Source organism: Ruditapes philippinarum, unplaced genomic scaffold, assembly GCF_026571515.1.
Source record: "Ruditapes philippinarum isolate M1 unplaced genomic scaffold, ASM2657151v2 ctg3612_1_1_1_1, whole genome shotgun sequence".
In the NCBI taxonomy this organism is placed as follows: Eukaryota; Metazoa; Mollusca; class Bivalvia; order Venerida; family Veneridae; genus Ruditapes; species Ruditapes philippinarum.
In genome coordinates, this window is record NW_026852788.1 from 28,503 (window position 1) to 53,345 (window position 24,843).

The 24,843-nt window shown below is 33.3% G+C and overlaps 1 protein-coding gene across 1 annotated transcript; it reads right to left on the bottom strand.

Moving 5' to 3' along the window:
- Nucleotides 1-15,797: 15,797 nt before the first annotated feature.
- Nucleotides 15,798-19,377, bottom strand: LOC132724304 (uncharacterized). The gene is made up of 3 exons (XM_060709147.1): nucleotides 19,339-19,377; nucleotides 18,886-18,924; nucleotides 15,798-17,299 (listed from the first exon to the last, which is right to left on the bottom strand). The coding sequence occupies exons 1-3, from the start codon at nucleotides 19,351-19,353 to the stop codon at nucleotides 16,094-16,096; spliced, it is 1,260 nt and encodes a 419-aa protein (XP_060565130.1). The 5' UTR covers nucleotides 19,354-19,377; the 3' UTR covers nucleotides 15,798-16,093.
- Nucleotides 19,378-24,843: the final 5,466 nt, after the last annotated feature.

Below are 24,843 nucleotides of genomic sequence, written 5' to 3' on the forward strand. Positions count from 1 at the left end.
TGCTTGTGTACTGTTTTCTCTAAACCCACGAGAAACTTATGTAGCAGAATATATTGACCCACTAACAATGACCAGATAAATAAACAAACAGGTGCGATGTTAAATTCTAGGTCCATTATTAAAAATTTGGAAATAAAGTGATCACTCGATCGGAAGCATTAATCACAACAAAAGTACAAGAGAATTGCAGACTCGGTTTGTTGAGTCTGTACATGAAGGATAATGAATACATGCAACATCCCTCACGCCCCCTGGCACCGGATTGAGCGGTACTCAATTCTCTGCGTCTAAAACAGTGTACATGGAAAAATGGCACTGATTGTAATGGTACATGTAAATAATTGCTGCTGGTTTCTATCCAGAGTCTCTGATTACTATAAAGTCAGTAGGTCCTATAAAAAACACTGGTTGCGAGGAGAAGTATTATCTACTCCGGAAAGAAAGTCAATGGCTGCTATAGAAGTCAATGGCTGCTATGGAAAACTGGTTCATATAAAAAGCCAGTGGTTTTTACGGAAGCCAGTGGTTGCTATGGAAACCCATGACTCACCTTGAGAGCAGGACCGATTTCTACTCCTGTACTGCAATTTGAACTTAATAGAGACATGTTAGACAATATTTCATGCCAAATATCAGCCCTAGCATTTGCAGGTTCAGAGAAGATTATTAAAATGTTTACTATATCACGCACGGCAAACTGTCGCTCCACTTCAAAATTGTGGTGTACGGTAAAACGAGCGAAAGGCATTTCCGAGATGGAGTGGAAGGTTGATTTAAACGGCTAATTGTAAATTTTGTTTATGTTTTTGTCTTGTTATTCATTTAAGATGTATTTTTTCTAACAACGGAAAATGTAGTTCCGTGTAGGATTGTTTTGGGCTTCCAATAATCTAAGTTGTAATACAAAAAAATGTTACATTACATTATATTAAACGTGGGAGAACTTTTTCAACGACGAAGTGACGACGATTTGTAGAATATTTAAATTCCCAATCATTAAAATGCCATACCCTTCGCATCTTTTTAAAAAAAAAGGGTATTAGAAAAATATCAGCCCGTAACAAGAACTTGTCCGTCGTGCAATTTAAATAACGCTGAAAGATTTCTTAAATTTGTAAATCGATATTTTTCGAAAATAGTGGAGCCAAAGCGCAGGAGAGGGAGCGAAAGGTTCGATGTTGAGCGCAAGGCGGTATTAATTTGGCGTATTAGGAGGAGCCTAATCTATGAATTTTTATACATGAAAGCTATAGAAGTTAAAATAGACATGATCAAGTGTTGAGACCGAGAGATATATACCTTTTAAAGACAACTTATAAAGCGTGATATCCTTTCAACGACTATAGCGTAATAACTGTAATCGCGAAGGTGTCACCTGGATTCCATTATTTATGTTCCAAATTTGGACGAGGCCCGGTCATTGAATCATATGCATGGCGTAATACAGGATACTACTTATTCGAGGTCAATCATGATTTTTGACACGGTTATGTACATTTAAAAACGTGTGTCCGTGCTAATTCGACAAACTCGAATATTTTCAGCTCTACCGCGAACAAATGTTTCTGAGCAGGTACGTACGTGTAACGAGATTGTTTACGCTGTTATGTATGCAACATATTACATGTATATAATTTATATCTGACCAGTTGGTATTTCCAATATTATCATTGTTCTATTTTTAGAACATAAACTACATGTATGTACTAGAAGGTTCTTAACTGTTGTAGAAAACTCATGCATTATATTTAGATAGAAACTTCTGGAATGATCTTTATTGTTGAAGTTGCTAGATTATGATTACTTGAGAACACAATAGACCTTTCTGGAAACTTCTTAGTTAATATATATAAGGAGACATTTTTCATTAATCTTATCTTTTAAGTCATCAGTGATCTTTAAGTCATCAGTTACCTTTTTAGTCATCAGTAATCTTTTAAGTCATCAATATATTTGGAGTATTATTCAACTTGGAAATTAAGTGATTTATTGGAGCTTGGATTATTAATTATTCTTGTGGATTTTATTGTGGGAATTTATTCTAAAGTGTTCTTGGATTTAACTTGGATTTAACTGTGCTATTAAAAAAAAAGGATCATTCCAGGATCAGACTAGACATTTGTAATTTTTATTTGGACTTCAGGTATTTGTAAACATAATTTGTTATTTTATTTTTCTTTAATAATTTTTCTGTAATAAATTTGTTATTGTTACAAGTTTGTTGCTGGCTTTTCTTTCTCGTTACGCCTGGCTCGTAACAGAAATTGGGGGCTCGTCCGGGATTGAATATTTCTTTTTGGCTACATTATTGGAAATCATTACCGTTTATTTTACATTTTATTATTACCGTATTTACTCATTTGAGTTGATATCATAGTTGTTCTATTAAGTGTGCCTTTCAATTTTGAATTTTTTGAAACACACCACTTTCTGAGTTTAAAACCAGCAGCAAGCAGTCATGTCTTTTAATTTAGAAAAGTTTGTAGCTGAACCTTCCCAGGAGGTATTAGATTTGGCTAAGAAAACTGATTTGCTTGATCTTGCAAAAAAGTATAATTTATTAGGAATTAAATCTTCAATGCGTAAACAAGAAATTAAAAATTCTCTAATTCATTATTTTGTGGATGAAGATATTTTTGGACAAGATGCACTTTCTCTGATTGTTGAAACAAACCCAGAAATTAAGATAAAAGAGCTTGAACTTCAATTTAAATTTGAACTAGAAAAAATGCAGTTTGAAAAAGAAAGGGAAGAAAGACAGATGGAAAAAGAAAGGGAAGAAAGGCAGTTTGAAAAAGAAAGAGAAGAGAGAGAATTTCAGTTTAAAATGAGAGAATTAGAAATCAAAGAGAGAGCAAATCAGTTTGAACATAGAATGAATACAAAATTTGATGTCACTAAAAATATTAGGCTTGTTCCACCTTTCCAAGAAAAAGAAGTTGATAAGTATTTTCTTCATTTTGAAAAGGTTGCTGAAAATTTAAAATGGCCAATAGAGCACTGGACATTACTTTTACAGAGCGTCTTAATTGGTAAAGCTCGTGAAATCTATACACAACTTACTGTCGAACAAAGCTCTAATTATGATAATGTAAAAGAATTAATTCTGAAAGGTTATGAATTAGTACCAGAGGCCTACAGGCAAAAATTTAGAAATTCTAAGAAAGAAATTGGTCAAACCCACGTCGAATTTGCTAGAGAAAAAGAACAACTTTTTGATAGGTGGTGTCTATCTAAGAAAATTAATAAAAATCATGAAATGCTCAGACAGCTCATGTTAGTTGAAGAGTTTAAACGTTGTATTCACTCTGATGTTAAATCTTTCTTAGATGAAAAACAGGTAGAAACTTTAGAAGAAGCTGCCCGTCTAGCTGATGATTATTCTTTAACCCACAAAGTCTCATTTATAAATAAAGGGAAGTCCACACCCTCACATTTTAATTCCAAGTTCAATTCTGGTAATTTATCTGGCTCATCTAGTCAGTCAAATACTCCCAAACCAAAGTCATCTGATGAACATAAAGGTCATAATCCCTTATCTCGTCCTACATGCAATTATTGCAAGAAAACTGGACATCTTATTTCTGATTGCTTTACCTTAAAACGGAGGCAACAGCAACGTGATGAGGCCAAACCCACAGGTCTTACCACTTCAAGGTCTGAACCTCAGTCTTGTATTGATAACAATGCAATTTTGAAGGTCAAAGAACCCAAGTCTGATTCTATAATGGAGATTTATGAACCATTCCTTTCGGAAGGTTCCGTGTCACTTATCGGTGATACTTGCCCACCTACTCCTATTAAAATTTTAAGAGACACAGGAGCTTCTCAATCTCTATATTTAGCAGATACACTGCCTTTTTCTGAGAAGACTTCTTCTGGATCTAGTGTCCTTATTCAGGGTGTAGAGTGTGGTTTTTCTAATGTCCCTCTCCATAATATTTATTTGTCCTCAGATTTGGTAACTGGGCCGGTGGCTGTAGGTATAAGATCTTTCTTACCCTTTAAAGGTGTTCATTTATTGCTAGGTAATGACTTAGCTGGAGATAAGGTAGTGGTAAATCCACTTGTAACTGACACTCCTTGTGTGGATCAGATACCTGACCCCATTGAGCAGGAAATTCCTGACCTTTACCCTTCATGTGCAGTTACTCGAGCTATGGCTAAGAAGGCCATTCAAGAAGATAATTATTGTTCAGATATTGACTTAGCTGATACTTTTATAGGTCAGTCTTTTGATAATGAAAAGAATTTTTCTCTTACTCCTACTCTGCCTGAAACTCAGACAGATTTTTCAATATCTGACTTTTCTACACCAAGATCTAAAGATCAAGGTCACGACACGCTGTCAAGGTCACAGCTTATCCAGGAACAACAAAATGATCCTGAGATTTCAGTCCTTTTTCAAAAGGCTTATAGTGAAGATGAAGCTTTACAAGTCCCTGTTTGTTATTATGAAAAGAATGGGATTTTAATGAGAAAATGGCGACCGCTCGATGTCCCTGCTGAAGAGGAGTGGACTGTAAATCACCAAATTGTGGTCCCTAAATCTTATCGCCAGGAAATATTACACTTGGCTCATGAAACACCCATGGCAGGTCATTTAGGTGTTAATAAAACCTACCATAAAATTCTCAGTCATTTTTATTGGCCTGGCCTTAAAGCAGATGTATCTAGGTACTGTAAATCTTGTCATACTTGTCAGATGGTTGGAAAACCTAATCAGACAATACCTAAAGCTCATTTACAGCCTATTCCTGCATTTGATGAACCTTTTAGTAGAGTTATTATTGACTGTGTAGGTCCATTACCAAAAACTAAATCAGGTTCTCAGTACTTATTAACTATTATGTGTGCTTCTACGCGCTTCCCTGAAGCTATTCCTTTAAGAAATATTAAAGCCAAAACTATTGTCAAGGCTCTTGTGAAATTTTTCACATTTGTTGGTTTACCTAAATCAGTACAGTCTGATCAAGGGTCAAATTTTATGTCTGGTATTTTCCAGCAGGTCATGCATGAGTTAGGAATTACTCAATATAGGTCTTCAGCCTATCACCCTGAAAGTCAAGGTGCATTAGAAAGATTTCACCAGACTCTGAAAAATATGATTAGGTCATATTGTTTTGACACTGAAAAAGACTGGGATGAAGGCATCCATTTATTGTTATTTGCTGTAAGAGAATCTGTTCAAGAATCTCTTGGCTTCAGCCCTTTTGAATTAGTATTTGGTCACACTGTCCGAGGACCCTTAAAACTTCTAAAAGAGAAATTCCTGTCTGAAGATGACATTTCTTTAAATTTGCTTCAGTATGTATTAGATTTTCGAAATAGGTTGACTAATGCATGTGAGTTAGCTAGGCTCAATTTAAAATCAACACAAAGTAAAATGAAATCAAGGTATGATGAGACTGCTCAGGAAAGAAGTTTTAACCCAGGTGATAGAGTACTTGCTCTTTTACCTATACCTGGAAAACCATTACAGGCAAGATACTTTGGTCCTTACACTATTGAAAAGAAAGTCAGTGACCTTAATTATATTATTAATACTCCTGGGAGGCGAAAGCAAAAACAAATGTGTCACATAAATATGTTAAAAGAATATTTTGACAGAGATAGCAAAATTAGTAAACCTATATCTTTTGTAAACTCTGTTCCACAAAATCAATGTTCAGTTGAATCTAATAGTTATGAAAATTTTGAAAAGTCTGATCCTGGTTCAGCAAAGCTTGAAAACTCTGATATTCTGAAAAATCTGGATGAAAAACTTGCTCACTTAGAACCGTCAAAACGAGATGAACTGAAACAGCTTATTTATGAATATGAACATTTATTTCCTGATATTCCCACACGGACTGACAAAATACATCATGACGTCATTCTTGAAAACTCTGAACCAATAAAACAGCATCCATATAGAACAAATCCTGTAAAACAAAAGTACCTAAGACAAGAAGTTCAGTATTTATTGGATAATGACTTTATTGAACCAAGTCAAAGCAATTACAGCTCTCCATGTATTCTGGTACCGAAATCAAATGGAACATATAGAATGTGTACAGATTATCGTAAAGTGAACTCTGTAACAAAAACTGATTCATTTCCTATACCAAGAATTGATGACTGTATTGACAAAATTGGAAAAGCAAAGTATGTAACAAAGTTTGATCTTCTAAAAGGATTCTGGCAAGTTCCACTTACTGATAGAGCTAAAGAAATATCAGCCTTTGTAACATCAGACGGCTTATATCAATATAAAGTCATGCCATTTGGTATGAAAAACTCACCAGCAACTTTTCAGAGACTTATAACATGGTAATATCTGGGCTACACGGATGTGACGCTTACATTGATGACGCAATCATCTACTCTGATGAATGGGAGGAACATCTCAAAACTATACGAGCATTCTTCGACCGACTTAGTGATGCTAAATTGACAGTTAATCTTGCAAAAAGTGAATTTTGTCATGCAATTTTAACATTTTTAGGACATGTAGTGGGACAGGGTAAAGTTAAACCAATAGAAGCTAAGGTCAAAGCTATCTCTGAATTTCCTGTGCCTACTTGTAAAAGACAACTGATGCGATTTCTTGGTATGGCAGGGTATTATCGTAAATTTTGTAATAATTTTTCGGTTATTGCAGAACCATTGACAAATTTGCTAAAGAAAAGAAACAAATTCATTTTGGAATGACAAGTGTCAAATGGCATTTGACAGCCTTAAAGCCATACTTAAGAGTGCACCAGTTCTCTTGGCACCAGATTTTAATAAAAACTTTAAGTTAGCTGTAGATGCTAGTGACATAGGTGCTGGAAGTGTATTGATCCAAGAAGACAACAATGGTGTTGACCATCCTGTTTGTTACTTTTCTAAAAAGTTTAATGAACATCAGAAAAATTACTCTACTATAGAGAAAGAGTGCCTTGCTCTTATTCTTGCTATTCAGCATTTTGAAGTTTATCTAACTTCTTCAAAGTTGCCTGTTGTTGTCTTTAGTGATCACAACCCCCTCACTTTCTTGCATAAACTTAAAAACAAAAATCAAAGGTTGTTGAGGTGGAGCTTATTTTTGCAAGAATATAGTCTTGACATTAGACACATTAAAGGGAAAGATAATTTGATCCCTGATGCACTTTCACGTGTCTAAAACTGTTATTTGCAGTATTTTAAATTTAACATTTATATGATATGATTGATTATTTTTTTTTTTGTTGTTTGCTATTGTTTGTAAAAGCATCTATATGATATGATTGGTTAATTTTTTGTTGTTGTTTGTAATACACATATATATGAATGTATAAAATTGTTTTACATTTCTCCTATGTTATTTGTAAGTTACATTGTTTGAATTTATGTAAAAGAAATATTCATTTCATTCATATTTCTTTTTCTTGAAGAGGGGAAGTGTTATGTATGCAACATATTACATGTATATAATTTATATCTGACCAGTTGGTATTTCCAATATTATCATTGTTCTATTTTTAGAACATAAACTACATGTATGTACTAGAAGGTTCTTAACTGTTGTAGAAAACTCATGCATTATATTTAGATAGAAACTTCTGGAATGATCTTTATTGTTGAAGTTGCTAGATTATGATTACTTGAGAACACAATAGACCTTTCTGGAAACTTCTTAGTTAATATATATAAGGAGACATTTTTCATTAATCTTATCTTTTAAGTCATCAGTGATCTTTAAGTCATCAGTTACCTTTTTAGTCATCAGTAATCTTTTAAGTCATCAATATATTTGGAGTATTATTCAACTTGGAAATTAAGTGATTTATTGGAGCTTGGATTATTAATTATTCTTGTGGATTTTATTGTGGGAATTTATTCTAAAGTGTTCTTGGATTTAACTTGGATTTAACTGTGCTATTAAAAAAAAAGGATCATTCCAGGATCAGACTAGACATTTGTAATTTTTATTTGGACTTCAGGTATTTGTAAACATAATTTGTTATTTTATTTTTCTTTAATAATTTTTCTGTAATAAATTTGTTATTGTTACAAGTTTGTTGCTGGCTTTTCTTTCTCGTTACGCCTGGCTCGTAACAACGCCAAAATGTTATGTTTTTCGAAAAGTTAGATATTCAAGGTGCAGAACAGAGACAAAATAATGCAATGCACGGGGCACATAAAATGGATCACTACTACCATGACTTTCTGTAATAAATATCTCTAACGTACATGATCAGATCAAAAACAAAATTAATATGCCACGTTTTCATGAAATTGAAAAAGACTTTTGTAAGGTGGGGAATATCTATGAAAATGGTTGACAAAGTGACAGTCGTTCTAAGGATATAACACGTGCTTCAGTTATGTTTCAAGATACTACCTATCTTCTTTAGCATTATTGTATAGTTTATTATTTTATCTCAATGTGTAAATAGAACTGTTTACCTTTAAAATCAAACACTGAATATTGTCAGCACAAATCTTGGTTTAAGAAAAAATTAAGTTAAAAAGATATCTGTAATTTTTTTTTTATTCACAGAGTATCAATGAACAAAACGAATATAATAAAAAATGCAGTGCTCAGTCGGTGTACAGACTAAAATTTTCAATAATTGATAGACATACAGTAGTTATAGTTAGCATAAAATAATATATTATCATATATTTCTCCGGCTTCACATTTTAGTACATCTATTTTAACTTTGAAAGATTTTATTATTAGAAATTCATAGACTACGCTATTGACACGAACTTAATATCGCCTTGCGCCCAACAACCGACCTTTCGCTCCATCTCTTGCCCTTTGGCTCCACCATCTCGAAAAACAATTGATATACACATTTAAGAAATCCACCAAGAGTAGTGTATTTTGCACGAAAGACTAGCTCTTGTTACAGGTTGATATTTTTCTAAAACACTTTTTCAAGAAATCCGTAGTGTAGAGCGTTTTTGATATTTAACTAATCGTCATTCACTTCGGCAGGGGGAAAAGTTCTCCCGGGCTTAATATAATTTTCTTTTTGAAACAGCTTAGATCATTGGAAGCCTAAAACAATCCTACACGGAACTACATTGATCGTTTTTGATTAAATACAACTTAAATGAATTACAAGACAAAAACATAGACAAAATTTACAATTAGCCGTTTAAATCAGCCTTCCGCTCTATCTCGGAAATGTCTCTCGCTCGTTTTACCGTACACCACAATTTTGAAGTGGAGCGACAGTTTGCCGGGCGTGTATATACATTTGTACATACATGGAAAACCCATGACTCTCGGGACAGACTATTTTTACCAAAAAGATATGTTTAACAAACTTGAACTCACTAGACAATATTTCATACCACATATTTAGCTCTATGCATTGCGCATTGGGAGATAAAGATCTTTTAATATACGTTTGTACATGTATTTTAGCTCCTGTCACGTACATCAGACTGGAATCATTTATACATCCTTTGTAAAAGGTCAACTGTGTATCATCTGTAAAGTAAATCAAAATCCAAAAGTGATTTATGAGATATATTTCTTTAAAAAAATGTTGACGACGACGAATGACAGACAAGCTGCTGTCTCTGAGCACTTGATGCTCAGGTGAGCCAACAAGAGCTGTATTAGGAGCAATGGTAGCGCTTTTCTTAGTACGCACGGGAAAGTTAACTTCTCATTTTCAAAATAAGAAACAATTTCAAATACGAAATACGTAAACGTCAAATAAACCTTGACCTTTTGGTCCAAAAATGAGTGTGGCATCAAGGTGCATTAACATTTCAAGTTTCGAACTCATAGTTGATGTTATTGACAATAAACAAAACACTTTATCTAACTAGAACTCCGCGAGTCGGATGTGTCGCCTTGTGAACAATGTAGTTTAGGGGAAATGGCCAGGACAAAAATGAAATATGAAAAATAACAAAGGGCAATAACTAAAAAAATAATACGTGCAGAGCAGCATTTCTGTATACTGCACTTCTTATCAATAAGATCTATCATTCTATAATGTTTCAAGTCCATAGCTTTCATACTTGAGGAGAAATGACCAGGACAAAAATAAAGTAAGAAAATCAACAAAGGGCAATTACTCAAAAATAAGAAATGCAGAGTATCAGTTCTTATGCACTGCACTTCTTTTTAATGAGATCTATCATCCTATGAAGTTTCAAGTCCATAACTTTTATACTTTTGGAGAAATGGCCTGGACAAAAATTAAGTATGAAAATTAACAAAGGGCCATAACTCAAAAATTAAGAAATACAAAGTACCGATTCTTGTGCACTGCACTTCTTAATAATGAGATCTATCATCCTATGAAGTTTCAAGTCCATAGCTTTTTGAGAAATGGCCCGGACAAAATTAAAAAATGAAAATAAACAAAGGGCAATAACTTAAAAAATAAGAAATGCAGAGTACCAGTTCTTGTGCACTGCACTTCTTCTTAATGAGACCTATCATCCTATGAAGTTTCAAGTCCATGGCTTTTATACATTAGGAGAAATGGCCCGGACAAAAATAAAGTATGAAAATTAAAAAAGGGCAATAACTCAAAAAATAAGAAATGCAGAGTACCAGTTCTTGTGCACTGCACTTCTTCTTAATGAGACCTATCATCCTATGAAGTTTCAAGTCCATGGCTTTTATACATTAGGAGAAATGGCCCGGACAAAAATAAAGTATGAAAATTAACAAAGGGCAATAACTCAAAAATTAGGAAGTGCAGAGTACTGGTTCTTGTGCACTGCATTTCTTCTTAATGAGATCTATCATCCTATGAAGTTTCAAGTCTATAGCTTTTTTAGTTGAAGAGAAATGGCCCGGACAAAATTAAAGTATGAAAATTAACAAAGGGCAATAACTCAAAAAATAAGAACTGCAGAGTACCGGTCCTTGTGCACTGCACTTCGGGTTATTGAAAGAAGCATGCATACCAAGTTTGAAGTCAATCAGACTTATAGTGACTGAGTTATGCTCCGGACAAGCTTTAGCGGACGCCGACGCCGACACCGACAACGACGCCGACACAGACGCCGCCGCCGCCGACACCGCCGACAAAAGTAACCCCTATATGTCACCTTTTCAAGGCGACACAAAAAGTGTACAAAAGTCATTCTTACATAAATTTACCTCTTGCCTTTAAAGAGTATGACATGTAGTTCAAAGTTTCTTGGTAAATGCACTTTAACTTTTTAACAAGAAATGTCGAACGACACATATGCCCCCTCCCCCATTTCCATAGCTTGACTTACATTATTGGTAATTTAGTTAGAGATACTTGCCATAAATAGGTACCTGGAAGTGTTCAATTATGGAAAAAAGAAAAATGATGAAGACTTTGTGATAAATAGTTTTGAAGATAATGAGACATTTAAGGCCCCTGTGACCTAGACCATTGACCCAGTGACACAAAATCAATAGGGGTCATGTACTAGTTATGAAGAGGAGGACCCCCGATAATGTTGTTATAACTTTTGGCCCAACCCTTTTGTATATTTACATTAATGTATTTATGTATAATTGTGAAAATTTATGTATGTATGTACATATATACAATTATGAGCTTTCAAGATAATAAGCTGAAACCATACTAACATTCAAGAATCCTGTGACCTTGACCTTTGACTTAGTGACCCAAAAATCTATAGGGGTCTTTTCATAGTTATGACCAATCAGTATGAGAAATATGAAGACTTTGTGATAAATAGTTTTCAAGATTATGAGCGGAAACCATTCGGACATTTAAGGCCCCTGTAACCTTGACCTTTGATCTAGTGACCCCAAAAGCAATATGGACCATCTGTCGGTTACGACCAATTACCATGAAATATGAAGACTTTGTGATATCTTTCAAGATAATGAGCTGAAATCATATTACCATTCAAAGACCCTGTGATCTTGATCTTTGACCTAGTGACCCTAAAATCAATAGATGTCATTTACTATCTATGACCAATACATATGTGAATTATGTAGACTTTGTGATGAAAACTTTGCAAGAAAATCAGCAGAAACCATTTCGACATTTAAGGCCCCTGTGACCTTTGACCCCAAAATCAACAGGGGTCATCCACTAGTTATGACCAATCAATATGTGAAATATGAAGACTTTGTGATGAATACCTTTCAAGATAATCAGCGGAAACCATTCAGACATTTGAAGCCCTTGTGACATTGACCTTTGACCTAGTGACCCTAAAATCAATAGGGGTCATCTACTATATATGACCAATCAATATGTGAAATATGAAGACTTTGTGATAAATAGTTTTCAAGATAATAAGCGGACATCATATTACAATTCAAGGCCCCTGTGACCTTTGACCTAGTGACACCAAAATCAAAGAGGTCACCTACTAGTTATGACCAATCAATATGTAAAATATGAAGACTTTGTGATGAATACTTATCAAGATAATCAGCGGAAACCATTTGACATTTAAGGCCCCTGCGACCTTGCCCTTTGACCTAGTGACCCCAAAATTAATAGGGGTCATCTACCAATTATGACCAATCACCATGTGAAATTTGACGACTTCTTCAAAAGGGGGCATAAAAAGTCAGTTTAATGCTCCAATGGATCTTAAACTTTGACCTTATTACTTGAAAATTGGTTTGGCAGTAAGTACTCATCAGGGTACATCTAAGCAAAACATTTGAAGTTTCTATGTCTATGCACTTTGATTTAATTTTATGTTTTGTTTTAAGGTGCTAGTGATCTTAGACCTAAGAATGGGCGTGGCAGACAGCGTTCCTAAAGACAAAGTATCAAGTTCCTAAGTCAATGCACTGTGATCCTCATTTTTGTGTTCAATAGAAAAAAATACGAGTATCTCTCTCCTATAGTATTGCATTACCTTTTTATGCCCCCCTTCGAAGAAGAGGGGGTATATTGTTTTGCTAATGTCGGTCTGTCTGTCGGTCTGTCCGTAGGTAGACCACATGGTTTCCGCTGATTATTTTGAAAAGTATTCATCACAAAGTCTTCATATTTCACATATAGATTGGTCATAACTAGTAGATGGCGCCTATTGATTTCGAAGTCATTAGGAGAAAGTCACAGGGGCCTTAAATGTCAAAATGGTTTCCTCTGATTATCTTGAAAAGTATTTATCACAAATATGTCATACTTCAAAAAGTGATTGGTCATAACTAGTAGATGAACCCTATAGATTTTGGGGTCACTAGGTCGAAAGTCAAAGTCAAAGGGGCATTAAATGTAAGAATGATTTCCACTGATTATCTTCAAAATTATTCACCACAAAGTCTTCATATTTCACATATAGATTGGTCGTAACTAGTAGAAGACCCCTATTGATTTATGGGTCACTAGGTCAAAGGTCACAGGGGCCTTAAATGTCAAAATGGTTTCTGCAGATTACCTTGCAAAGCATTCATCACAAAGTTGTAATACTTCACAAAATGATTCGTCATAACTAGTAGATGACTTCTAATGATTTTGGGGTCACTAGGTCAAAGGTCAAGGTCACAGGGGCCTTAAATGTTAAAATGTTTCCGCTGATAATCTTGCAAAGTATTCATCACAAATTCGTCCTATTTCGCATAGTGATTGGTCATAAATAGAAGATGACCCCTACTGATTTTACGGTCACAAGGTCAAAAGTCAAGGTCACAGGGGCTTAAATCATGTCAAAATGGTTTCTGCTGATTAACTTAAAAAGTATTGATCACAAAGTCGTCATATTTCACGTAGTGATTGGTTATATCTGGTAGATGACCCTTCAGATTTTGGGGTCACTAGGTCAAAGGTCAAGGTCACAGGGGCCTTAAATGTCAGAATGGTTTCCACTGATTATCTTGAAACAATGTCTACATATTTTACACATAGATTGGTCATAACTAGTAGATGACCAATATTAATTTTTTGGTCACTAGGTCAAAGGTCAAGGTCACAGGGGCCTTGAATGGTAATTTGATTTCCGCTTATTATCTTTGTTACTATTTACCACAAACTCTTCATATTTCACATATTGATTGGTCATAACTAGTAGATAACCCATATTGATTTTAGGGTCACAAGGTCAAGGTCACAGGGGCCTTAAATGTCTGAATGGTTTCCGCTGATTTATCATGAAAAGTATTCATCACAAAGTCTACATATTTCACATATTGATTGGTCAAAACTAGTAGATGACCCCTATTGATTTTAGGTCACTAGGTCAAAGTCACAGGGGCCTTAAATGTCAGAATGGTTTCCGCTACTTATCTTGGTTACAATTCATCACAGTCTTCATATTTCACATATTGATTGGTCATAAGTAGTAGATGACCCTTATCGATTTAGGGGTCACTAGGCAAAAGGTCAAGGTCACTGAGGCCTTGAATGTTAATATGATTTCGGCTTATTATCTTGGTTACTATTTATCACAAAGTCTTCATATTTCACTATTGATAGGTCTTACCTATTGATTTTGGGGTCCCCATGTCAAAGGTCAAGGTAACAGGGTCTTTGAATGGTAGAGGATTTCAGCTCATCATCTTGAAGGATAATTTTCACAAAGTCTTCATATTTCACATAGTGATTGGTCATAACCAACAGATGATCCGTATTGCTTTTGGGGTGACTAGATCACAGGGGCCTTAAATGTCAGAATAGTTTCCGCTTATTATCTTGAAAACTATGCATCACAAAGTCTTCATATTTCTAATATTGATTGGTCATTACTACTAAGTGACCTCTATAGATTTTGTGGTCACTAGGTCGAAGGTCACAGGGGCCTTAAATGTCTTATTATCTTCACAAGAGGGTCATGGTGGCCCTGAGATCGCTCACCTGTATATAGGCCCCCCGGAGCAGGGCCAGCTTAAACCCCAGGGCTTTTATTTGAACAAACTTTGAAGACACCCATTAGAAGATGTTACATGAGTTTTTACTACACATATATAATGAAAAACAATAATTTGCCCCCTGCCTCTTCCACCTCCCTCCCCCCCCCCCCCCCCCCGGCAGGGCCAATTTTAACCCAAGGGCTTTTATTTGAACAAACTTGGTAGACACCCATAAGATGTTTCATGCTAAAACATCTAAGCTATAGTTCATTGGATTTTTTCAAAGAAGATTTTTAAGTTTTTGCTATACACATATAAGGAAAATCAATGACCCCCGGGGCGGGGCCAATTTTGACCCCAGGGCTTTTATTTGAACAAACTTGGTAGACACTTATTAGAAGATGTTTCATGCTAAATATCTTAGCTCTAGCTCTTTGGGTTCTTTAAAAGAAGATTTTTAAAGTTGTTTTCTTCCGGTTGCCATGGCAACCAGAGTTCTGCATGGAATTAAATTCTTTGAACAATTTTTAAAGGTGACCACCAAAGGAACATTCCTGTAAAGTTTGGATGAAATTGGCTTAGTGGTTTATGAGGAGGTGTCATTTAAAGTAAAAGTTTACGGACGGACGCCGGACGGACGGACGCCGGACGAAAAGCAATCACAAAAGCTCACCCTGTCACTTTGTGACAGGTGAGCTAAAAACAAATTCATCACAAAGTCTTTATCATTTTTCTTTTTTCAATAATTGAATACTTCAATGTACCCATTTATGGCAAGTTTCTCTAACAAAATTACCAATAATCCGAGTCAAGATTTGGTAAGGGGGCATATGTGTTGTTCGACATTTCTTGTTTACTTGTTGATTTTTTGTAATGCTTTTTTTATCAAAGTTTAAGAGATTTCAATATCGAACTCAAAAATCTGAGCTGGCAACATTATAGGGCCTGGTCAGTCTCTAGTGTTTATTTACTTACACAGTAAGAAAAAAAATAACTAATTAACAAACCAATAATTGTCAACTGTATTAACTTTTAACTATTATGTTCAATGTCACTTAAAAAAATACATATTTATTAAAATCAAATTTTACCACAAAACAACATATATACGTTTCTATCAGTTACCATTCTACTGCATTTTAATTTGTTAATATCAACTAAGATTTCTTTCTCCAATTGGACAGCATTCTTCACATAGATATTTAGTAATTAAACTACCATATGTTTGTCTTGAAACAGATTACCCTAGACTTTTAGGAAGTGTGAATTTCTATTGTCTGTTTTCGTTCACTAATGATATTTTCAACTGCTAGAAATTTGGAAATTTGTCAGGCATTTAACTGGTTATGTAGATACTGTTTCAGTCTGTTCAGTGTCACTACTATCTATTTCTGATGCGACATTTCCACACTGAGCAACATCAGCACTGAATGGGTATATGCCCTCTTTTTCAAATGCACTACATATATTATTATGCGTAAATGCCTTTGCATATGGTTTTGATGTTAATCTAGCCACATCATACCTTGTTACATCAACACCAGGATTTTTGTGCACATATGTCTTACATTCCTTGAAATAGTAAGTCTTCATAGAACCAAAGATCTCCTGTAGGGGTTGATCCAGGTGAGAACAATGGTGTGGTAGGACAAAGAGTATAATGTTGTGTTCCTTGGCCCAATTAGATAGGGTCAGTGATAAATGTAACTTGTGTCCATCATACAGTACTAGAATTTTAGGCCTCTCTGACTCATTACAAAGTGTAGTATGCTTTGCAAAATGACCTGTTATGTAGTCTTCAAACAAACCCCGAACAAAACCACTCTCAGACATATCCCCATCTGCATCTGGAGCAGCACCATCTAAAAGATTTCCAAACCATCGCTTCCCTGGGAAAATGTAGAATGGTGGAATGTGATTTCCATTTGCATTTGCTGAACCTATTACAGTCACTGTCTTTGACTTTTTAGAATTAACAGATTTACTTTTGGTAACTTCAGCATATGCAATTTCACAAGGTTTATATTCTGCTGAAATTTCACATTCACCAATATAATAAATTCTCTCTGGTGAATTCATCAAATCATTTTCAATTAAAACATTCTGAAGCTCACTGAAATAGCTCCTTAAAGTTTCTTCAGATGCACACTTGGCTCGTTTCTGTACATTCACAAAGTCCAGTACATCCCATCTTTTGATGAATGAGTAAACCCATCCTTGACTTAGTCCTGCCTTTGCCCTGACAGATTTTCCTATTGATCGTGCATAAATGGCAGCAATATCCTGTATTTCAGTTATACAGTAGCAATAACCAATTGTTGACATATAAACAAGATAGTCAACCAATGACTTCTCCTCTTCCTCAGTAAAAAGTCGCGCTGCTCCACGGGAACAATCTACAGAAACCTTGTTTCTGGTTCTATCTCTAAGGGTGGATTCTGGTACATTGAAGATTTTGGAGGCTTTGTACACTGACATGCCAGAGAGTGTAGCCTCATAAGCCTTTTTTAGGTTTTCTCTATCATAGGGCTTCTTAACAGTTTTGAGCTTCTGTAAAATATATAAAAAAGAAATATCAAATAATGCAAACAATGGATATACAGGAATCATTAAATACGTAGATTGACAAAAATTAGTTTATGTATATCTAGAAAAACTATCTTTAAATATTTACAAAACAATTAGTATAACTATGCCCTAGCTTAGTGCAATTAAACATTTTGTAACTATGCCCTAGCTTAGTGCAATTATACATTTTGTAATTTAACATTTTCACCCATCTAACTGGTAATTCGCTCCACTTAATCTTCAAATTAAATTAGAAATATATGACATGTGTCCATAGCAATATGGTCCCATTTTATCTCCTGTCATAGTGAGATATTGATATACATGTAATTATGCAATATATATTTTACAAAATTAACATATTTTATAAATATAAGTCACACACATTATGTGACATATATACACAAATAACAACATAATAATAACAGAATCATAATCAGAAGTTTCACAAACTGTAGTCTGTATGACTGAGAAAACTCTTGTTCTTAATTATACAAGTAGTTTACGTTTCACTAAAATCAATAGGCATCTCTTACATGGGCATTCCCTTTACAACGTTTCATAAACTTAAAGCTTATTTCTTTTTAAGTGCCCTGATGAAGGTCTGTATGTATCAATGAATTAGTAACGATTCGCCACACTAACAATTCGCCACATAACGATTCGCCACAGAGTAATAACGAATGCCACAGTTAAATAACGATTCGCCACAGTATGATTATAGATCTAACAATGATTTTTTATTTAGTTATCAACAAAGTTTTTCCTTTTGTTTTAATAATTTGACAATGACAATAATTTGATAATGTTTCTTAATACAAGTAACATGAACTTAAAGTCTCCATCGCCGATTTTCAATTTATCAAAGTAACATTATTACAGAAGTACATTTACAAGAAAGTAATTATATGTTGAAATAAATATTGAATTAATCATAAACATATATTTCAATTAATATTTATATATATAAATATATATTTCATATATTATATATATGTCAAATATTAAAAAAAAAATATTGCAAAAACCAGAGACATAGATAACAATGTTATCTATGTCTCTGCAAAAACATGATTGTGATCATTAGGAAAATTGATTTACGATAATTGATTAAAGAACGCATATCTAAAACATTTGTCACACCTTTAATTTTAATAAGCCAATCATCTTAAGCTTGTTGTAGAAATATTTAATTGAAGCCGAAATAATCCTTTAATTATCTGACAATGTGAGCAGATTTCAATATAATGCGGCAATTAAGCTTACATGTATTTATGTAAATTTTGTAATAAAATATGTTAGTTATATAAATGTGTATAAATTAGTAGAGTTACTACAATATGTTATGTTATGTTAAAAAAAAATTCCATCAACAATTTGAAAACAGGTGTGAAAAAGTTTGTATTTGAACACATGGCGAATCGTTATTTAACTATGGCGAATCGTTATTACTCTGTGTCGAATCGTTATGTGGCGAATCGTTAGTGTGGCGAATCGTTACATTACCATATCAATTAATGTTAAAAACTGAAACTAGTTGATCTAATAAAACATTTTGTCAGTCTTACCCCAGTTTTGATGTGTTGTTCCTTCTCTTGTTTATTTTCCTGTAAAAAAATAATAATGTAAAATATTTCAATACATATCGCCTCCATGTATCTGGAAAAATTGACTGATTTCTTTTCAGGAAATATAAAAAAAAAAATAATATAACAAAAGAATTATAAACAATAAATTTCACAATTCTATCACTGATTAAACTCTAGTTCTTAATAAGACATGAATTTCACATTTATCTTGACCTAATGACATCAATATTAAATATTTAACATGTCCCTAAAATGTCTAATAATATTTGACTAAATTTTAAAGGGCGAATAGTTTGAGGGTCGAATATATATCGAGGCGAATTGTTTGCAATTCTACAAACTTTCACAGACTACTTAACATGCTATAAGGAGATTTTGAATGTAATTTTGAAATAAAAATCTTTTTTAAAGAAAAGATAGAAAGTAACTCACCAAGTTTTCAGTCATAATGGTGTTGTTTTTTTTTCGATCGGAGACCAGGGTCTTTCAAATAGAAAGACCCTGCGGAGACACACAACGAGCTAGTATCCGCATCGATAACGATCCGTCCCGCTGACGATTCGCCCTATAACATCTGATGATTCGACCCAATTTTGAATAGAATAGAATAGAATAATGTTTTATTACCAATCATGGGCCTTCTCAGGCATACAATTACATAAAATATCAGCACATTAAATGTACATAAACAAAACAATAAAAAGATAACATAAGCTAATTCTGATTTGATAACACAATTAACAAAGGATTGGTGACAATTTGGTGACGCTTCGCCCCACTACAAATTAATATTAAATTTTATCAAAAAACATTCTTTAAATAAATAAAATCGAGAACTAGTAAGATTAAATGCATGATTTTGTATATTTGTGTCAAAAAATGTTTTCCAGATAAGCCAAATTTTATTTCAAGCAGGGTCTTTGACCCTGTTTTGACCCTGTTTCAAAAAAATTAAACTCGAAGATTTTAAGAAAAGTAAAAAGATTAAAGATCCTGTATGTTTTGATCAAAGTGATCAAATCAATCATCAAATCAAAGATCAATTAGTAATTTACTTATTATGCACAATTTAACAGTGACTGTGTAGTACTTATCACAATATTTCTAATGCGTGACCATGCAGGGTCTTTCAAATGAATTTGAAAGACCCTGGTGTGACTAACGATGGAAGGACTATTTTTACATGTTTGACATTTTTTTTTATTTCAAATTGATTGTTATTGCTGTTTGCAATGTGTCCATTATTGCCTTTGTTCAAGTTAAAAGTGAAATAGAAGACATGATAAATGTTCCTCCGGAAGAATGAGTATTTGCAGCTATCGGTGGTTGTTAAATTCATGAGAAAAAATAGGAATGAGAATTTAAAGTTGGTTCTCTAACTGACTGAATGGGAATTTATTACCTTAATTTGCAAGATATTTTGAAACATAGCAAGAGGCTGGTCTTTGAGAATTTATTGTAGGCTACTCCATCGATCGACTAGTCATTACCAACCTCCTCACAAAATATAAGGGCTATAAGCCAAAGAATTCCCTTGTTATTAGTAAGGCTGTTTTTGTTATTTGAAAAGACGGTGTATATATATATTTAATTACTTGCAGTTTTATTCATTACTTTTAGTTTGATCCATACAGTGTTCCCATGATCACTTTTGCGCAAATTCATCGGCAATCGGACATCATAACAAGTTTCCTTTCTGCATAGAAAATTGTAAATTTCGACAATTTTTTTGCTTTAAAGATAATGTAATTGCCAGAATTCCCTTTATAAACTACAGTAAACATATGTATTTGTATCTTTTAATTTCTTGAAGTGAACATAAAATCTGCCCATTATAAATAAATATCTCTGTTGCCTTTAGAAAACGTCCATCTCGCCGGCATATAATCCTTTAGAACAATACAAATAATTAAAACAAATTTCCTACTTTATACACAATAATTTTTTTAAAGGTTGATTAATTACTGTCATTAATAACCATATGATCTTTCTGTTAATGAAAACAGTATTAGTCTTATATAACATATAAAAATGTAGGTATCTCATTTAAAATATAAATGGATAAAAGAACAGCTGGAGTGAATTAAATGATTTATAATAAAAAAAACCATAAAAACAAGAGTTTTCAAAGTTAGCCGATGCCAACCTTTCTAAGATGATATTAAGGCTGGGGCTAGATTGAATATCACATGGAAGGCTATTTCAGTATTACAAAGGATACCTCTATGAGTGGAGATACTCCACAGTCTTATGTTTTGTAATGTTTGGTTTAAACAGTATTTATTTCATATAATACAAACATATACAATTATGATACAACAACACTATATAAACAGGATTGAAAAGGAAGTCAAAGACTTATGTAGATTTCTTTCCTAGACTTATGTAGGTTTCTTTCCTGTAAAATGTAAAAATAAAGCAAATTTTAATGTAACAACACCAACAAGTACACTAGTTACTAACATGAAATAATTACATAATTACGCCTAGAAAGAGTGAGATAAGTAATGAAAATACAACAAACGACGAAAAAAGTGAGAATTACAACAAATGTGCTATTATATATAAAGAGGACCCCGTACGGAAGGGAAAAAAAGCTCGATCTTAAGTCTGAACAAATATTTTCTACTTTTTTATATGAACACTCAAGAATTATAGTAAAGAAGAAGCATATATAGAAGGATAGTTATAGAACTCAGAGAACGAGATGTGGCCATTGTCTTTGAAAGGGAGTTTAGGTCAGTAATGTCTGTGATAGTTTTTTTATATAAGAAAAGGAATTTTTACTTATGTGTCAATATAAATTATTTGATTTTTGTGGTTATCAGGAGTATTTACATCCTGGATATTAGACCTAGTATCTTATTATTATTGTTACATAAGAGACAAAGTATAAATCATGATAATATAGTAAAGGATGAAATTAAAAGAATGTTGAATTATGAAAGCACGTGATAAACGTTCGTAAGTACACCATTTATATTGTTTGTGAATTATATAAGGAGTTAGGCAAGACAAAACCGCTGTGTGCTAGAGATATATTCATGTACAAGATCACATATTTTGGCATTTGTTTCATCGTTGAGACCTTTGTCGCCATACAGTATAGTTGACAATGTAACTGTTGTTATTTGTTGAAGCTGTTCCTTGAGAATATGGTCCTCTGGAGGGAAAATTGATTACAATTTAAAAAAGTGACATGAATCTTCAATCTCACCGCACTGACAGAAGGGGTCATCAATTATGTTTTTAGAAAAGAGATCTTCCTTTAGAATGCTGCAATGGGTTCTAAGTCGTGTGTGTAAGATTTGGGACTTACGCCCAGCAAACATTTTATATCGGTCCAATATCAGCCCGATATCAGTTGTTATGTCGGCCCGATATCGATTTCTTATATCGGACAGATGTCGGATGTGCAACCCGGCTACAAGTCGGGCCGATATCGGCTGTATATCATTAGATCGATTTGAAGCCGGTGTCATACCGACATAAATTAACCTTTAATTTTTCTTCTAATAAAACATTTTACTTTGATTTTTTCATTCCAATTAACAAAAAAACACAATTGAGCTTAAATATAAGCTTTTTATTTTCATTTGGCAAATATACATGTTTATCATAGAATCAATATTTTTTTTTAACAAATATATGTTAATTGTGTACAGCAGTTAACATCACAGTCAAAAGAGAATTTAACAAAGATTGGAAACAAGAGCTGTCACAGGAGACAGCCAAGCTCGACTAATAAAATACTGGACGCAGTAAGGAGGACAAAACTACAAAAGAAAAATCAATTATGTATAATTATGTATTAAGTTATAGTAAAAGAAACAACATTTTTTAAAATAAATTCCAAGATCAAGGGAAATAATTATAGAAATAGTCACGCTAGAGTTATGAACCTTGTCACACAACATTTATGTAATGATAAGAAGTATATATTTGAAGTTTGAAGTAGATACCTTAAAAAGTAACAAAGTTATAATATTTCTTAAAGAAAATCCTAAGTTCAAAGAGAGATAAATCTGTAAAAATTACTTCAAGAGTTATGAACATTGTCACATAAAATATAATTGATTATAAGGAATATGTATTTGAAGTTTGAGGTAGATACCTTTAAAACTAAAAAAGTTATAGTAAAAAATAACATTTTTCTAGTAAAAAAATCTAAGTTGATGGGGAGATAATTCTTGCAACATTGGTGCTAGAGTTATGAACCTTGTCACATAAGATGTGGATGATGATAAGGTACATTTATTTGAAGTATGAAGTTGATCCCTTTAGAAATAAATAAGTTACAGTAAAAAATAATATTTTTTAAAGAAAATTCTAAGTTCAAGGGGAGATAAATCTGAAAATATTGGTGCTAAAGTTATGAACCTTATCACATAAGATGGGGATGATGATAAGGTACATATATATTTGAAGTATGAGGTTGATCCTTTAAGAAATAAAGAAGTAACAGTAAAAAATAGTATTTTTTAAGGAAAATTCTAAGTTCAAGGGGAGATAAATCTGAAAATATTGGTGCTAGAGTTATGAACCTTGTCACATAAGATGGGGATGATGATAAGGTACATATATTTGAAGTATGAGGTTGATCCCTTTAGAAATAAAGAAGTAACAGTAAAAACTTGTATTTTTTAAGGAAAATTCTAAGTTCAAGGGGAGATAAATCTAAAAATATTGGCGCTATAGTTATGAACCTTGTCACATAAGATGTGGTTGATGATAAGGAACATATATTTTAAGTTTAAAGTTGATGCCTTAAGAAATGACAAAGTTATAGTGAAAAATATTTTACTGCACCAAAACTTTAATCTGAAATCTGGACGCGGACGCCGGGGGGAGTAGGACAGCTCTCCATATACTTTGTATAGTCAAGCTAAAAATATATTTGTATTTTTAAAAGACAATGGTACTGTAATCAAGTATTTGTTGCTTTATCAAAATTAAATTGTTTATCGCAGACTGCAAATAAAACCCAATAACATAACAGCAAACAATCCATTTTTCATCGTTTTGTTATAACCGTGGTAATAGTATATAGGTACTTTTTAAAGTGTAGAATTTAGTTTCTTCTTTTAAATATGCCGATGCTTTCTGAATTTCTGCGACTTCCACAGGTAGTTGGTTCAAATCACTGATTGTAGAATGAGGAAAGATTTAGAGAAGAATTGAGTATTACAATGTATGTTTCTGGTATTATGACCATTTCTAAAATTATAAGGATTGACAGATGAACAGATTCTGGGACTAGAGAGGGGGGGGGGGAATCCCGGGATCCGGGACGCACAGGATCCGGGATCGTATTAGATATAGAGGGAAAACTAATAAACTATGTTTGTGTTGATTATTGTCGTAATGAAAGGCGATTAAACGTTAAGTTTTTATTTTTTTATTGTATGTAATGAACGTTAAATTAATTTATCTAGGATATCAATATATTTAGAGCGATTTATTAACAAACTTAAAATGCGGAAATCACAATACTTATAATTATATACCTAATTCATTGGAAAAATTAAAGACTATATTCTTGAATTTGTCAAATCCCGGGATCGTATATGTTTTAATACGATCCCGGCTTTTCTGAAAACTATATTCTTGAACTGGTAAATTCCCGGGATCCCTATATGTTTTAATAAGATCCCGGCTTATCTGAATTTCCGGGATCCCTATACTTTTTAATACGATCCCGAAAATCGTGAAAAAAATACATTATTTTTAAAGATTTTTATAATTACTACAGTACAAATCAAACTTATTCAGAAATCTCTACAAAACATTCAAATGATGATGATAACAATAATAATAATAATAATACACCGAGAGTAGGTGGTCAATTCCCGGGATTATTATATGTTTAATCCCGGGTCCCGGCTTTTCTATCGGCGATCCCGGGATTTTCCCCCCACCGACTAGAGAAGATAAATT

Excerpts from the sequence above, each read along its gene's own strand:
- LOC132724304 (XM_060709147.1), bottom strand. Across the intron at positions 17,300-18,885 it reads AACAACACATCAAAACTGGG|AAGCTCAAAACTGTTAAGAA; the intron begins GTAAGACTGACA and ends TATATTTTACAG.